This window comes from Falco peregrinus, chromosome 6 (genome assembly GCF_023634155.1).
Source record: "Falco peregrinus isolate bFalPer1 chromosome 6, bFalPer1.pri, whole genome shotgun sequence".
In the NCBI taxonomy this organism is placed as follows: domain Eukaryota; kingdom Metazoa; phylum Chordata; class Aves; order Falconiformes; family Falconidae; genus Falco; species Falco peregrinus.
In genome coordinates, this window is record NC_073726.1 from 6535619 (window position 1) to 6552508 (window position 16890).

General features: G+C 40.7%; 1 protein-coding gene across 5 annotated transcripts; it reads right to left on the reverse strand.

Moving 5' to 3' along the window:
- Window positions 1–2214: 2214 nt before the first annotated feature.
- Window positions 2215–16818, reverse strand: ALG12 (ALG12 alpha-1,6-mannosyltransferase). 5 transcript variants are annotated; one of them, XM_055807719.1, is made up of 10 exons: window positions 16596–16818; window positions 12373–12542; window positions 12089–12221; window positions 11403–11576; window positions 10052–10246; window positions 9442–9545; window positions 8742–8965; window positions 7838–8007; window positions 7567–7642; window positions 2215–3550 (listed from the first exon to the last, which is right to left on the reverse strand). In XM_055807719.1, the coding sequence occupies exons 1-10, from the start codon at window positions 16717–16719 to the stop codon at window positions 3319–3321; spliced, it is 1602 nt and encodes a 533-aa protein (XP_055663694.1). In that variant the 5' UTR covers window positions 16720–16818; the 3' UTR covers window positions 2215–3318. The 5 variants fall into 5 exon arrangements, with proteins under 5 accessions (XP_055663694.1, XP_055663695.1, XP_005244060.2 ...); XM_055807720.1 differs by having other exon boundaries at window positions 12373–12562; window positions 16596–16742; XM_005244003.4 differs by lacking the exon at window positions 16596–16818 and adding an exon at window positions 15166–15189 and having other exon boundaries at window positions 12373–12562.
- Window positions 16819–16890: the final 72 nt, after the last annotated feature.

Consider the following 16890-nt stretch of genomic DNA (forward strand, 5'->3'; position numbering starts at 1 on the left):
GATGGGACAGTGGTCTGTTTAACTCTGTTTTGAAGCAGCTTTCACTTTCAGCATCCAAAAACGTCCTCCATCAGCAAGTTCCGCAAGTTTTTTCATGCAATTACTTTATTCAGTTTTACAACGCAGAGTATCCTAAATCTCAGGCTGTAAGACGATGACTATTCACCATCTCTGGCTGAAATGACAGGGTGACATATTTGTGTCCAAAAAATTTGTTAGCCTTGCTCTTTACAGGAACAAACACTGCTTGTAAGAAATTAAGTCAAACTTCAAAAGGCAATCCATGATGCTATGCAATGTGTCACCTTGGGCAGTTTAACAACACATCCTAAAATTAATCTCATTTTACAGCAGCCCTGTACATGTGAAATGCATTTTATTTACAACTGTATTCTGTTTTATGTTACATTATGACATTTATTTATAGATGGGCGGCGCTATCTGTTTTTTTGCTTTATTCAGGTTAATTCGATCCCCAGTTACTTGAATACACTCACCCTATTTCTGCTTTTATTAAGAAAATCTGTACTCAAGTTAGGGTTGTCTGTAATCAGTCAAGACAAGAGGAATTTTTCCTTTGAGAACTTGAATAGTCATGAGAAATTTATTGAAGTCTCTTAAAAAAATCCACCAAGTCAGTTTTCAGAGCATCTGTCTTACCTGCACCACTCATGTAGTAGCTTGAGGCCTCCCTCTGCTCCCCAAACACAGAATTTGTAATACCCCACCTCAAGTTCGTAGAAGATGTGAGGAAGGGACGACTTTAATGCACTGTTATACCTAAGGGAACTTAAACCTTCGTGTTCTTTCTTCCATGGAAGAACAGTGAATATTAATCTATATTAACAGAGAAAATAAGGTCTGTGTTTCTTGTGGAGCTCAAGCAAGGCAATAGAGGACTTGGAGATGAGAAGATGCAGTTAAGAGAAAGGAGAGGTGGCTTTAGTTTCTATTCCAAGGACTTTTTGTTTATTGAAAGCAGCCTTTGGGGAAAAACTACAGTAATCATCTCAGTTTCACAGCTGCCCCTTCTTATTCTGGGTGTGGGCTACCACAATATTCATGGCCTGAGGCAGGGAGGGGGTTACCCCCGCTGCCACAGAAGTCACAGCCAGTGGTGCCGTGGTGCCACGTGCGCTGTGTGGTTCATGATCTTTGTCTGCAAACCCAACCAGGCTGCAGATCTTCGCACTTTTCAAGAACCCGTATGCAGAGCAAGATGAAACAGGTCATAAACCTCAGTTAGACACTACTCAAAACTACAATCTAGTATCTCTTTCCTGACTCCTTCTATGTGTTTTACCTTTCTCTTTTTTTTACCCCAAACACACCAAACAGGCCCACTGGAGCTGCTGATAGCTTCTGTTTTCATCAGTAGTGAGGCGGGGGGCAGTACACACTACTACCAAAGCTGAACACCATCACTGCTTTAAGGCCAACAGGTAGCACTCAGACACCAGAAGCAAAGTCTGTGGAAGGACCCAGTCAGCTACGTGTGTCTGACACACACGTAAGATTAAACTTAAGCAACATTAAACTCTTCAGATGCCAAATGCCACTTCAGGCATTAGCTTGAGATGCCTGTGTTACAAGCAGAATAGCCCTAGGTTTTCTCTGTAGTTAATATGAGTTTCTACAGAGAGATTCTGACAACCAGGGATTTGAAAAGCAGGAGTAACTACACCTAACAGCATTGTAGACATCTGTCTACAGTAGGGCAGAATAAATTTTAGTTTAGGTTCTTGAGTTGTGGATTACAGTGTGGGGGAGTTACATAAAGCCAATGATCAGGCTTAACGTAAGGGCCTCTATCCTTACTCAGAAATTTTCCTTTGCATTGTTCCAAATTGTCAGCTATTTGCACATGTACTTCCTTCTGTCTCATGTGAATTGTTTGACGTTCAAATTGGCTCTGGAGGAAGCTGAGTTTTCTTCCAAAGACAAGTCAAATAGATAATACTTGAGTGATTTCAATTTCAAGGAGAGCCAGAGACTGGACCAACAAGTTCTGCAGGTTGCCTTTGCCAGGTCTGCTCAGCCTGAGGAAGCCTGCGCAACAGCACCAGCCACCCACGGGGAAGCAGGCTCCACCCCACCAATACATAATCTAGAGGATAAAAAGAAAACACGGTCCTAAAAACTGAAACATACATAGGTAAAGGTAGATCCTGAACAAAGTATATTTTAAGAGTGAAAAAGAAAAAAAACCAACCAAACAACCAAAACCCACTTTATTCGATATGAACTTTTTACTCAAGTTTTCAGTCAACAAGGAATAATTTTATGCCCATGACTATTTCAGCAATACTGACTTTTTTTTTTTTTTACACTAATGGAGCTCCTGTCATATTACAACTGGCCCTAACCAAAATTCTTTTTTTCTCCTTAGTTTACTCCTTACTTCATTCAAATCTAGGCAGACATCCTTAACAAAAACATCTAGTAAAGAAGAGAATACAGAGCATGCTATCTTACTCTAGTTTACAGAATGCAACACATGGCACATTAGATTATTCTTCTCCAAAGGGACTAATTAATAAAAAAATGAAAGCAGCACCTGTCATCTTAAAGTGTATTCAAGTGAATATTTTCATAGGTAAAGTTTTGCACTGCAAATTAAGATATTATCATTACAGCAGAAGAGGGAAACATTTTAAAAACTCTCTTTCCTATGAAATCAAAGTTGCTGCTTATTCATGAACTGCTGGAATAAAGAAAACCATCCTTTCATACTCACATCTGTTATGAGACAGTCCTTTTTAAGTGAATCTTTCACTTTTAATTAGTTTGGTAGCCTACAGGGCACAATTGGGTATTGTGATGAAGCTACAATGAATATGGCTTTCCTATGTTGATAACATCATTAAGTTCCATATAGGCAATCTGACAGCTGAGGGGGTTACAATCCTGCAGATACATCAAGTAATAAGTCTTTGCACACACAGATTACATATCAAATTACTGGTGTAGCACAAACTGTTCCATTGCGTATCTTATACAGGACAATTAGGACATACCCGTGCTACATTATGAAAGAGACAGCTACCCAAACCAAGTAGACAGGTTTTACCACTAAACTTGTAGGTAGCCTCTCTCAAACATTTAACAATACAACTCAGTATTTGAGTACATACTGACTAAGAATGCATTGTAGTATTTATGTAAGAAACAGGACGGAGCTAAATACCAATTGGTACAAAGATTTTCCGTTGCTTTCCACAGAAGCGGAACTGCAGTGCTGCAACGACAATTTGCTGCCATCTTAAATTATTAAGTCATCAGCAAAATTACATCAAAAGACTTACTGAAAACTCACAGTCAAGACGACAGAGGAAGTTTTTCCAACAGTACTAATTTTGGTTTCAAGTTTAAAGTAAAAGGAGGTAGTGCAGTAAGGTTCAACCCAATTTTACTAATGCCAGGTATATTTGCCAGTGGCCTGTGGGTTGTCTTGTAATGCGATATTTGAAGAGGGTTTGTTTCCATCAGTATGTGTGTGTAAGAAAACATCAGCTGGTCTCCTGGTTTAACATCTTCTCTTTTGTCATACCTGTAAAAAATAAAGGCAACTTATTTACATTCCTCTCTTTAGGTATTAAACATCTCCATTATTGCAAGGGCATGTAGCATCCAAAATGAAACACAAAAGGAACGGTAACGTTCTCAGCTATACCTCTTGATTAAATTAACTAGTACTGGAGGAGGAAATCGTATTTTTTAAGAGTTTAGGGAACCAGTCATTCCATGCAAGTCTTTCTGCTGCTGTCGTATTAGAAATCAGGACTCCTAGAAAAATTCTCACTAGTCCTCTGAGTAATGTGGAAAAAGGACACGAAAGCCTAAGACTGTAGAAAACTGGACTCATTTTTGTTTTCCTCTACAGGAACTGTGGCTTGGATAAGTGTGGGAGTTTTTTGGTGTTTTGTAGGTTTTGGTTGTAGTTTTTTTATTTTTTTTTTTCTTTCAGCGTTTGTTTGCTTGTTTGAATTAAAGCACTTCGGTAGAAATTCTTCTGGTAGGCGTACACTAAAGTATGAGCCTCAGACAACAGTAGGGAGAAGACTTCCTTGAACACTTTAGGAAAGAACAGTCTTGCAGTTATAGTACCAACTTGACACTTGTTATTTCTGGGTTCAATTCCCCATCTACTAAATGTCTGGGTAGGTCGCTTTGGGTCAGCTTTTATAGACCTGTTTAGGTACCTACATACATATAAATAATGTATTAAAAGATTATATGAAAAGTAACTAGTAAGTTCCAAAACTATTTGATATGTACACTTAAAAGTTATTTCTTAAAAGGAGTTACATTCCTCATGAAGACGCTGTTCTACTTCACAATAGTTATTTATTCATTCACTGAAGAGAGTCAGGTGGAAACTACAGCCCAAGAGTTAGGATGCTCATACTGAACATGGCAGCCTGATAAAGTCCTTAATCCAACAGCTTCAAAGGGAAAGAATAAGAGAAGTTCACCCCAAAACACTCTGTGTGATTCCAAAGAGGGAGACCTGGATTCCAATCTTTGCTCTACATCCCAGAAAAACATTTTACACCAATGCTAGCTGTGTAACAGTCCAGAAGACAGAGGTTAGGATGGAGGTTACTCACCTTTAGTTTATAACAAGACAGTCTTAGGCATCTACCTATAAGACCAGGGGTGCTCAAACTACGGCCCGCGGGCTGGATACGGCCCCCCAGGGTCCTCAATCCACGCCCCTGGTATTTACAGACCCCCCCTGCCACCGGGGTTGGGGGGGGAACCAAGCAGCCGCAGATGGCTGCCTGCCGCTTCATCCGCGCGCTGGCCCCTGGTTAAAGAGTTTGAGGACCCCTGTATAAGACTGTCCATGCTCTCCAACCCAAACCAAGATCAGTGCCCGGTTCTTCACCCTTTCTGTTGCCCTTTTCCATGAACTGGTTTCTACTAGCTTTTGGAGCTCCTGTTTATAGGCACCTGATTCCTCCCACGCACTCCACGAGCAGCTTACTCAGGGATGCGGCTTTTCTTACAGGCATGGACACTGGCAGTTAAGTGGTGCAATCCCAACCCTACATACCCTTAAATGCACCTCGGAGTAAATCCAGGCTGCATCTTTCAACATATGTGTCTTTGCAGGCCTAGCCTCTTATCTGCCTGAATTCTCTCTGAAAAACTGGAAACAATCTCAATTCCTGTTATTATAATGCTCCACGACATAGCAGTCATTAACATTTCAGATATTTAAAGCAAGTACTTTACAGCAAACTAGAGGATTTGTGTGGATTGTTAACTAAAATTATGGCAACCCAGAAGAGACCCCAGGCTCAGAGAATCCAGAGGTGTCAATAAACACACTGTATAATGCAGAATTAAACTTTGCACACTGAAGTGCTTTCTTCTAAAAAAAAATAAATACTTACACACCGATTTCATCTGCTACTTCCAAAAAGATCACAATACCACTTAAGGAGCTATATGAGTCCAAGCTGGCAGAAGGAACAGCATACTTTGTAACAACTTTACCGACTACTAATTTTGCATTTTCTTCATCAGCAAATAAAAGGGCCTTTCATCTGGCTGCAAGCATTTCTGAATTTTATTATTTTAAATGCTTTAAGCTTACACAGCGTATTTATTCCTGGTTCAAAGAGACTGCACTAATTGAAGACAAGATTGTAACACCTGTTCTGTGTAAGAATCTGCATCAAGCTTCTTTTAATCATCCTTTGAAGAAAAATAATGGATCACTTGCATTTTTCTTGAGGCAAATAGATCTAATCTGAGCACACCAGTGAAAGCTGTTAACTTCAAGACACTTTTATTTATGGATTGTAGCTATCCTGATGAATCATCAGCCTTCATAGCCACTCCATCCATAAATCTGTTTTCACCTGATGTACATAGTCTATGAAGATGGAAAGTTGGTTCTCACCTATCTGAAAGGCTGTCACTTCCTTGGATGAAGGGAAAATGGACAGCTGGTGCCACTAAACTCTGCATTATTGTCTGTCAGACAAAGCGGTAGTCCTGTGTAGGATGCTCAGTTGAGGATTTTCCCTGATTTTTTTAATGTGAAACTTTATGACGAACCAGCCCTCTCTTGAGGTTTTTTTTTATGATGAGTAAAGATAAAAACGAGAGAGACAAACTGTTCTGTAGCTGCAACACTATGAAATCCATCAGTGACAGGGATATTATTCATTTGCTTCCCAATCCCGCTACACTACAGCCTTAGAAGCCCAACACAACCCAAACGCCACCACCTCAAAAAGCTCATTGAAATTATGCACGCATTCAGGGACTAGAGGTGTCTTCAGAGTAACACGTGTACTTAAGTATATTCAAAAAAAGAACGACTGGAACATTTTATCTATCATGTATGTTCTACCACTTGTACTCTAGCAGTTCAAAGTCTTCTCCTGACTGTTGGCGGCTTAAGACTTTTCTCTAGATTGAACATGCAAAAACCAATTTGGAACAAACACTGGATTGGTAACTGTCAAAGAAATTCAGCTTTAAACTGTCCATATCCTCACAACATTATCAAGAGCACACAGAAATAATACAAGGCATAGCAAGCTCGATGATTTTTGTAATTCCCCCAGAAGCACACTTTTCCCTTCTTCCTCTCTGTTTCCAAATACTTTTATCTCTAAGCATACCAATAATTAAATTATGTTTGTTCATCTGATCCTAAAGAGTGTAACTGGCAAAAACAAACTCCACACTCAAGAGTACTTCTTAAACCAGAATCTGCTTGTATTGCTTTTGTTTTGTGCGAGTATGAAGTGAGGCTTTCTGTCACTTTCTGTTGAATTACTTTCATTAAGATGACAATTTAAATTAGGAACCTACACTTCAGCTGAAGAGGTAGGCCTAAAAAACAGAAAGGTGCTTTTTTTTTTTTGGTCTGCAACCTGGAAACTAAACAATGCCACCCCATAAATGTCTCCTGCTATTAATTTCAATATTTTGATTCTTAAAACTGTATGTCACTGCTGGTCATGGTAACAAAGCACTCAAGTGCTTTCTGAGAGCTAATGAACGTGACTGATAGCCCACAACAGCAGCTTCAATGCTACCTATGTGAAGGATGTTCCACATAAAAATAAAGACTTTGATGAGTATTAATATGCATAAGTCCCACATTGCCAGACATCATTCAAAAACAAACAAAATCAGAAGATACACCCACAATTACATACACTGCTATGCCAAGAGCAGAAAAGCGTTCATATACAGCTGTGTTTTACAAGATCTAGTGACATATCAAACGTAGCTGCATTAAAGATATTGGTGTTTTAGTAAGATAATGTTTTGCACTGTTTCTGATATCCTTAAAACATTCTATGCTATTCGGGCATAGAACCAACCAAAATAATTTAAAAATACTGTAGTGCTCCACTTCTGAAATGGCAACACTGCATACATCAAAATTTTCTCAAGATTCACATTGTTCTTGACCTGGCTTAATAAATACGCTATACCAGAAATGGTATCTGTGATGCCTGCCTCTCTGCATATACAGAAAAAGGAAAAAGCAGGTTCCTGTCTTCAGATCAAAATATTTCATTCGTAACATACCTCCAATCTGAATTGATTTCTAGAAACCGAGAAACTCCTGTTTGCGCTGCAGCCACGTCAATATGAACAGAGACGTCTACACAAATGAAGAAAACAGAATTGTTTCAAAATAATTCTAAGAACACTCTGATTAATAGATTAACAAAATAGTAACAGAAAAGATGCATTTAAGCAGTGTGAAGAAGTAATATCCAATACATGTAAAAATACACTAACAAAAGAACTCTGCAATTGAAATTTGGTCAACGTACCTCAAGCCAACTTTACGTACCTGCTGTTGAAGGTACTAACTCATGCAACTTCTGAATTGCCACTCCTCCAGGATAATTGAAATGTGAAACATATAAAGATGTTCCTGAATAAGCAGCATTAACTAGAAGATGCATTATAACAAAGAAAGATCCAAGTTTGTACAGCCAAGATTTCCGGTGGTTATTCAGACTGTTGAGGGAGGAAAAAATGAGTCAGAATAAATTTATTTTTCTTTCATACTGGTCATTGACTATCATGACAGAACTTTTATGAAAACCCCACTGCTACATAATAAAGATTAATGCACACTTTACCACAATCGTGTGTATGGAATGCAATTACTATCCATTTCTAAAAGAATAGCTTCTAGCGACATTTAAATTAGAATATTCTCATTAATAAAGCTAATGCAAGCTCATCAATAAAGCTAAGTATTTCTGTGTTTAAAACCTTTAGTTACAAATATATTCTCTTTGAAAGAGGTTCAGAGTTCAATTTGTTTACTCAATATACCCAAGTTTAACTATTTAATACAAACTCCGTATTTCATGAGCCCCACCTGTGTATTAAAACTATATCCTAAGGTAAGTTACGTTGACAACACAGTCGTGCACTGGAATGTGTCTTTTTCTCTGTTGGATAAAACAAACTGAATTTTAACAGCGTAACAGTAAAATCAGGGCTCTGTTCTCAAGACTGCCCCAGAGCTGCCAAATGGTACCGTCCATTTAACTTTTCTGTGTCTCCATTTCCCTCATTAGTCGAATGGGAACAACGATACAGACCTCCTTTCTAGAACATACGAAGATCTCAAGATGATCCAGATTCCAAGATTGAAAGAACCACATAAAAATAGCAGTAGTAGTTTTGGTTTTCTTTTGCATTTTCAGAGACAAAAAAATACAATAGAATTTTGAACTTACATTCGTGAGCACATTTTAGCAGCCACTATGTTGAAGACAGGGAAAGTATATATGATGAAACGCAGCTCTTTGTGTGGGAGAAATGAATACAAGAAAATAAAGCCCAGCGCTGGCAAAAGTAATATCCGAGTTCTCTTTTCTGCTACACCTAAAGGTACAAATACAATGCTGCATCCCAAAGCACGAGGCAGGGCTGAATAGAAATACCACAAGAATGGGGAAGTCTTCAAGGTGAAAAGGAGAGTTAAGGATGTTTTCACTGCTAACAAGCAAAGTAACTATTTTTTACAGTAGTACGCACAAATTTAGCAAATATGTAGTATACTTCCTGTGTATCACATTATTTCAGGCATTTGGTTTCCTGCCTTACCCTTTGAGAAATAAAAGCAATTGCCTAACTACATTCACATCACCCAACAGAGGCACATCAGATGGCGCTAATGATGGGCAACGTGAAAAAACAAGGGGAAGAAATCTGGCTGTACATTCGTAGAACACAAAAAAGCAAGAAGAAACAGTCAAGCAGAGGAAAGTTAACATTCACAGAAAAATCTAAGAAACTGACATTGTCTCATAACAAAAAGCTAGCTGAAAAATAGAATTTATCAGTGTAACTGAGACTCAGGAATAGATTACGTCAAGTCTTCGCTTTGGCTGGTAGTGTTCAATAGATCTTTTCCCTGGATGTTTCAAAGGATACTCCCCAGCTGGAACTTTTGTTTAATATCGTATTATACCAGAGCACTTTCCCCTCAGGCCACACAAGTTGCCTCCAAAATAAAGAATCCACAGCAACTGTTAGCCCTAAAAGAATTTAAAAAAAAAAAAAAATGTATCTGTGTGAAGTAAACTAGGGAAAAGCAAACTAGCACATGCAAATTGCACATTTACTGATGAGATCAACATAAACTGGAACATGTACTGTAAGCCTCACTCAAATCCACAGAAAATGTTGAATTTGTCTGTCTTGCAGTGGAAATGCAGGGGAGGGAGGCACTTCTTAACAGAAGTTGTAACAGAAGCATGTTAGATAGAAATCTGATTGAGATTTGTCCTGCTCCAACCCCATGTGTGAAAAGCAATGGTTGAAGTTTGTTGTAAGAGTACCAGAGCATTAAATGCAATGAATGGTAAGAAAACAAGGTTAACTTCAAATGGTACTAAATGGATTTTTATTGTAAAGCTTTTAAGTTAAGAAAAACAAAACCCCAAAAAGCCCTAAGGGCCTGGTCACCAGAGCAGTCAGTCAAATTTTCAGACTTCTGCTGAATGTGTTACATGGCATTTGTTTTTTCCAAGCAAGCACTTACCCAACCAAAAAATTCCAGCAGGAACAGCATGGGAAAGCACCTTGAAAATGGAGATTCTTTTAGTTAATAACGTCACCAGGAGCATGAGGCCCAAGAATATGCAGAGCTCCGATCTGAAGACTATGATTGCCAAAGCTGAGAACCAAATGAACGGCCTTTGCTTTTGCTGTATCCAAAACGTCAATGCCAAGAGCACTGCAAATATAAATAAAACACATGTCCAACACACAGAACTATTAGTTTTCTAAAGGGCAACACTTTCCTCAAATGCTAGCATCTTGTTCCTCTAACTTCTCACCAATCCTCCCTTCCAAACAATGCTATGTAATTGCTATTTCTGAGTATCAGCTGAGGAGTTAGTTTATTCTCTTGGCTGAGTATATCCTCTGTTCATGGTAATAACAACCCATTTCAAATGTGAAAGTGAGATTACAGACTACTGCTAAGGGAGAAGGAACAATAAATCCATTTGCGTGGTTAGATGGAGACACACTATCTCTACAGATGAAGTTGCCTCTGTTTTTTCACAGTTTAAATCACGTAACACGGACTACATAGTAAAGTGGTCATGATCCTAAGGAAAACGTGTGAAATGCTAGTATTACAAAACCATGAAACAACTTGTAATATTTAATACCTGCAGAAATTATCAGAGAAGTTTATTACTACACAGTTTATCTGAGAATTCAACTGCTTTAGGTTTTCAGTTCTGATTTATACAGGTTCTTACACCAACCTCATTTTATTAGTTGAGCAACTTGCACTGAAGCATTGACTCAGCTAATATCTGTTACACGTGATTAATCTTCCCCCTCATCATCTCTGGGGAAAAAATGTTTAGAGTAAGGTTTTGGACTTTGATTCCACTCCCCCACCCCCCACCCCCTTTACTTTAATTGCACAAACTGCTTCATTTGTACATAACTCCAGAAGAGGAAGGTGGAGATGTTGTGGTGGGGGTTTGTTCCAGTCTCATGAGAAAGCCAGCTGTTTCCCGTGCAGAAAAAGTTCACAGATTTTCTGAACTTCAGGTGTACCTACTGCCTTTTTAATAGTTCTGTGTTTTATGCATCAGATATATGTACTCAAATCTCTAGTTAATTAAAGCCATCTGACAAACTCCACATATACTCAGATTCAATAAAAGTTGCTTCAACAGCCATTGTAAGCATATACAGTACAAAAAAAAAAAAAAAAATCACAACTACTTCAGTTTTCTAGTCTTGTTACCACACAGTTTAGTCAAGCACATACATTCATTTGGTCTGAGTGCACATCTTCCGTACTGTAACTATTGATACATTTGAGAAGAATTTTTAAATTTTTAAATTATTCCTATGCAAATACTTACCAAAAGGAAGTGCAAACACATTAGGGAGGGTTCGTGTGCAGTAGAACATCAAATGAAACTGAGTAACCGAGATGAGACAGAAGATTGTTGATGTAGTTGCTCCAAACTGCTTTCTAACTTCTTTCTGCAGCTTCCACAAAGTGTAAATCACACTGAGCCCCAAGCTTCCTCGGACTATTAGAATAAAAATGTGAAGTAAGAGTAATATTAGACGGACGACTGACTTAACAACCATGGTACATAATGTAATGGGAGGAAGTTATGAAGAATAATACTGAAGATATCACAATATAACTCACTCCAAACTAAAAAACCCCCAAACTTCCCCAATAGTTTATCTACCTTTAACATGTATGATACTTCTGCACAATAGTCAAATGTTTCTCTGCCCAAGTTAAACAATGTTTTCTGAAGCATACACAGAAGTACACACTGGAGTGTATTCTCTGAAGACACTTGCTTTTTCTGACATTTGTTAGCACAGACTTTCTCTGTGCTGTTAAGTTACCCCAAAGAGGGGTAACTAGAGAATTGCCATGCTGACTCTAAGTACGTACAGTTTGAAAAATCCCTCATTAAAGAAAAGAATATCACATTTCGATCACTGATGCAAACACTGAATGTTACAACACCCATTAGTCCAGTAGTAAAAACATCTCTATTCTGAGGATTTAAAGTTCTCATACCTATCAACTGGGAGTAAAACTTGGACATTCTTAGCACAGAAAGTACATATATAGCTGGGCTGGAAAGAGCAGCAATAAAAATCGGTCCAAGGAACGTTCTTGGGACAACTCCAGGAAATTCATGATGGTCATACTGCAAAAAGGAAAATCTAAGTATGATAGGCAAATCAGAAACAAAGGAAAACTGGGATAAATCATATTCACATTGCATTTATCCTACTCATATAGCAGGGAATTGCTATCTTTAACACTATCCGAGGAGGAACACCTTCTTTCCAATTTACCTTATCCAAGTCCAGTTGGTGGTACACCACATCATGGATAGCTTGTAGGTTAAAGCTTTCCTCCACTTTTGTAAAAGGACAGACAGTTAAATGAACAAAGGCCACAACAATAATCAGCAGCAGCAATGGGAATGACCGCCCACTCGAGCTCCTCTTCTGAGCCATCTTGCCTTCAAAATTGACATATATTCTATTATTATTAAAAAGAAAATCAAAAGAAAATACATTAACAACATGGCATGAAGTGTACAAACAGGAAAAAAAAAGACTGATAATTCAAGGAAAACATACTACAGTAGCGTACAAGTTTAACCAGTCTAATAAAACAAATAATCCATCCAATTATTATTATTATTTTTAATACGTTCAGTGTATCAAGTAGATCGCAAAAAAACATATTCAGGCAGCATTTCAGGATTTATGCCACCTTCTGTAAATGCAAAGGTTTTAGTTTTCACCTAAAAAAACACTCAGACAATACAGACCCAACTTAAGAAAGTATTTCCCTTTGCATTCCACACTGCCACCACTGCTGAGAGTGCCACCTCAATTACATCTGCACTTTGTGGGAGAGGCAGCTTTGTAACTTACCCTCACTTTGATCACACACTGGATTTATACGTGATCTTTAGAACATACTCTCTCATTTGTCTAGAACTCTGAAACTAGTGGGAGAGGAACCACAAGGATGAGAAATTGTTCAGAATAGAGTACTTTGATCTTCTGAGTTTGCCAGCAGCTAGGTCTGGACGTGATGAGTGAAAGATGAACCCCCTTCCACACCCACACCACATGACACTACGGCACAAGATGGTCTGAACCCCGTCCTTCGCACTCCTACCCGGAAACGATGGCCACCTCTCCCTAGTGCTTAGTTTCACAACACTGCTGAGCCATTCTTATGGGAGCATTTATGTATATTATGATGCATAATACGTATATTATGATTTGTTTTAACATGAAGATAAAATCACATGTCCAGGTGATGATAGAGCAAATAAGCATAGGTATTGTCATGGGTAAACAATTAATCTTTTCGGGTTTCAGATTATAAACCAGTAAAAAAAGCCAACACACAGTTATTTTCCGTGACCATTTCCAGCAAAAACATGGTAATTACTTCATGTTCTTTTAATTTAAGCTTCCCAATTTTTATAAGTCTGCAATTTAAAAAAAAGATGAGATTTTGATTATTGCTATTCTTGTTCTGTTCTCACAGAACTTCAGGGTACAACTGGGGTTTTGGTTAGAGATGTTTTCTCTCATGTTTTGGTCTAAATAAATCATCCATCAAACAGATATAAAATAGCCGTCAGATTTGCTAGGATCACTTAGCAACTGCCTCCTAGAGTTACTTTTTCCTGAACTGTTGTTTGTCCTGCTCATTAGTAAAAATAAACAGTGAGGTAATGTTCCTTATCTTCATAGCTTAGCACCAATAAATCCCAGCGTTTGTGTACTTCCTGTAAACTCCATGTATCTGCTTATTAATTTATACCTCAACGACTGCATCGCTTTTTCTCATGATTGCCGCTGTTAAGTCTATACCTGAAGCTCTAACCCTGCGCTCAGACAGCTCTGTCACAGGTTCTTATGATTTCAGCTTGTTCTGCAATAAACACAACATCCCAGGAAGTGGGGAGAGATCCTTTTAACCTGTGCCTGGTATTACTTCTTTACAAGGATGGACAAAAATGGGTTATGCTAAGACAGGATCCTTTTCCCACAGCAGTAATAAAAAACTTATGGGACTGACATCAGGAACACTTCAAGAAATGTTTAGCAGGAGTTAAACCTCTGCACAGGGCAATTTATCCTGTACAAGTTCTTGTCTCTAGAAAGCTCCCTTGCTGAATTCTTTCAATAAATAGAGGCTTCTCATGTTTCTGCCCCAGCTTACCCAAGAGAAAAATGGATGCTGAAGGATCAGTCCACCACCGCATACAGCAACACAGGCATATGAGTAGCTCGTCTAGCATGTGAAACAGCACATAACATACACCAGCAAGGTAGGTATTCCTCACTCCCAATTCACTATTTCAGGTATTTTAATACCCAATGAATCCTTGTAAAAGGACCCAAGTGGCAAGCAGTTCTATTTTTCCCTTCTTAACTGTATCAGTTGTATAATAAAGAGACGTTATCTTCACCTATAAATACTGCAGTCATTATACTCTGACCAATCTACAATATAGCCTGCCCCTACTATCTTTAGCTGATCACCACATGAATTAGTTCCAACTTCCTAAATCGTCAGAATAACAGTGAAGCTGCAGATCCCATACAGAGTTTATCAGAAGGCTTTTTTTTTTAATCTTGTTGCCTTCAATCTCTTTGTGTGCCTGAAGAAAGTAAGCTTGCCGGCACGCTCACACATTCTGAAGATAATTATATGCATTATACATACTGAGACTCCCCGAAGGGAAACACGCTAGAAGATAAAAACCCAAAGCATGAAGACAACACCTAGGTTTATGAGATAAAGCCTAATAAATTTAGTGGTCTTGTCAAGACTCAAGATAACTTGCTCTGTCAAAAACTGATGCCGACGAATCTCAAAATTCAAGTGGAATTTATTAAGACAGGTAGACACTGAATTTTATGTTTAGAATAAATTTACCATATAAAAGCAAATTACTTGCAATTACAGCTTTTATTTTTTAATGCCAAAACCACAAAAACAGATTTTCACTTAAATTATTTTAATGATGAAGGTTAGAAGAATATCTTAAGCACATACAAATAGTTTTATCCATTATTAATAACCTAACGTTAGTATAATCTTCCTCAGACCTGTACAACGTAGCCCCATTGACTCCCCCCCTCCAGATGTCTCCATCAAGAATGAATCATGGAAGAGTAAAGATTTTCAACACAAAGAATTCATCCCTTCTTGGGATTAAACCGAGTGAAAATAAATTGTCTTCTTACACTAAAAAAAAAAAAAGATGAAGCACTTTAATAAAAAATGGTTTATTTTTTTTTTTTTATGTATTTTTCCTGTGGAAGTGGCATTAGTTCCGATAATGGACTTTCTACTCTTTCCATGAAAGATCTACCATATTTAGCTCACTGATGTTTTCCAGACATTCGTAAGTGTAAATACGTTAAAGAGTCTGGCAGCCAAACTGCTTGTTGAATCTGCCTACAGAAACTCCATTTCACTCCCTCACACGCTCTGTACGGAGGCATCTAAGCACAGTCACCAACAGCATCCCATCACAAGGTCCTCCCTTTTTAGCTTGATCTAGCTTTGGTAAAACCTGTCATATTTTCTTCAATTTTCATGGTTTTTTTCCTATGCTTTAATTTAATAGCTCTTGCAACTTCGCCCTATAGCTAACTTCTGAATGAGGACAGAATTAAAGCTTGTAGTTGCCGGGACTGCTTTTTCTTCATTTGTAAGAGGGAACACAACAGTTACTATTCTTATATACATTTCCTCATGAGTCGGGGGGGGAGGGAGGAAACAAAATCTTAAAAATAAATCGAGACAAAAACGAGAAGAGGAAGATGAGGCAGGAAAGGCAATCCGGACAGCACCAGATACGAAGGTGCAACCAAGCTACGCAGCGTCACTCTCCGGACGGGGGAGGGCACACGCAGAACGCTCCCGACCGAAAAAACCCTCCCCGCAGCCCCCCGCCCGCCCCGCCGCGGCCCGACCCCTCTAGCGGCCGGCAGCCGCCCGCCGCCACGCCCGGAGCTCCGTGCGCCGCCGGACCCGCCGAGCTCCACGCCCGGGCGGCGTCGCGTTCGGATGGCCGGCAGCCTGCCCGCCACGGCCGGCGCGCCCCGGCCGGATTTACGGTTCCTCCCTTGGGGCGCTCCGGGACGGCAGCACGACGCCACCCGCCGCTCGCGTGGGCCACCGCGGCGGACACCGTCCGTCCCGCCCGCCCGCCCGCCGGCCGGCGCCGCGCGCGCCCCCTCAGGCGGCGCCCGCCCCGCCCTGCCCTGCGCCGCTCCCGCCCGCCCGCCCGCCGCAGCCGGGAGCCGGGCAGCCGGGGGCGCTGGCGGCGCACTGCCGCGCGGTTGCAGCCGCAGCCCGGCGGGCGCCTCCGCGGCTGCCGGGGACGCGCTCCGCCCGGTTGCGGCGAACGAACGGGCCCGCTGGCAGCCGCTGTCCCGCTCCGCGCACCCGCGGCCGTTACCTCCCGCCGCTCCCGCCCCGCCCGCCGGCCCGGGCGCAGCGCCCTCGGCTCGGCCCGGCCCGCACTCACCGCCCGGGCGTCCACGTGGCCGCCCCGCAGAGGGCGCCGGCAGGAGGGGGCTGGCGGCGGGAGGCGGGAGGGGGGAGGGGGGAGCCAGCCCCGTGCCCACGTGACTGCCCCGCCGGCCAGCCATATTAGGTGAGGGCAGGGCGCCCCCCCGCCCTCCGCCCGCAAAGGCGCTCCGAGGCGGCGGCCAGATACAAATGGCGGATGGAGCTGAAGCCGCGCCGCCCCTCGCGCCTGCCCATTCTTTCGGCGGCGGCGCGCGAGGCCGACGAGCGCTGCCCCCTCAGACCGCCCCCCA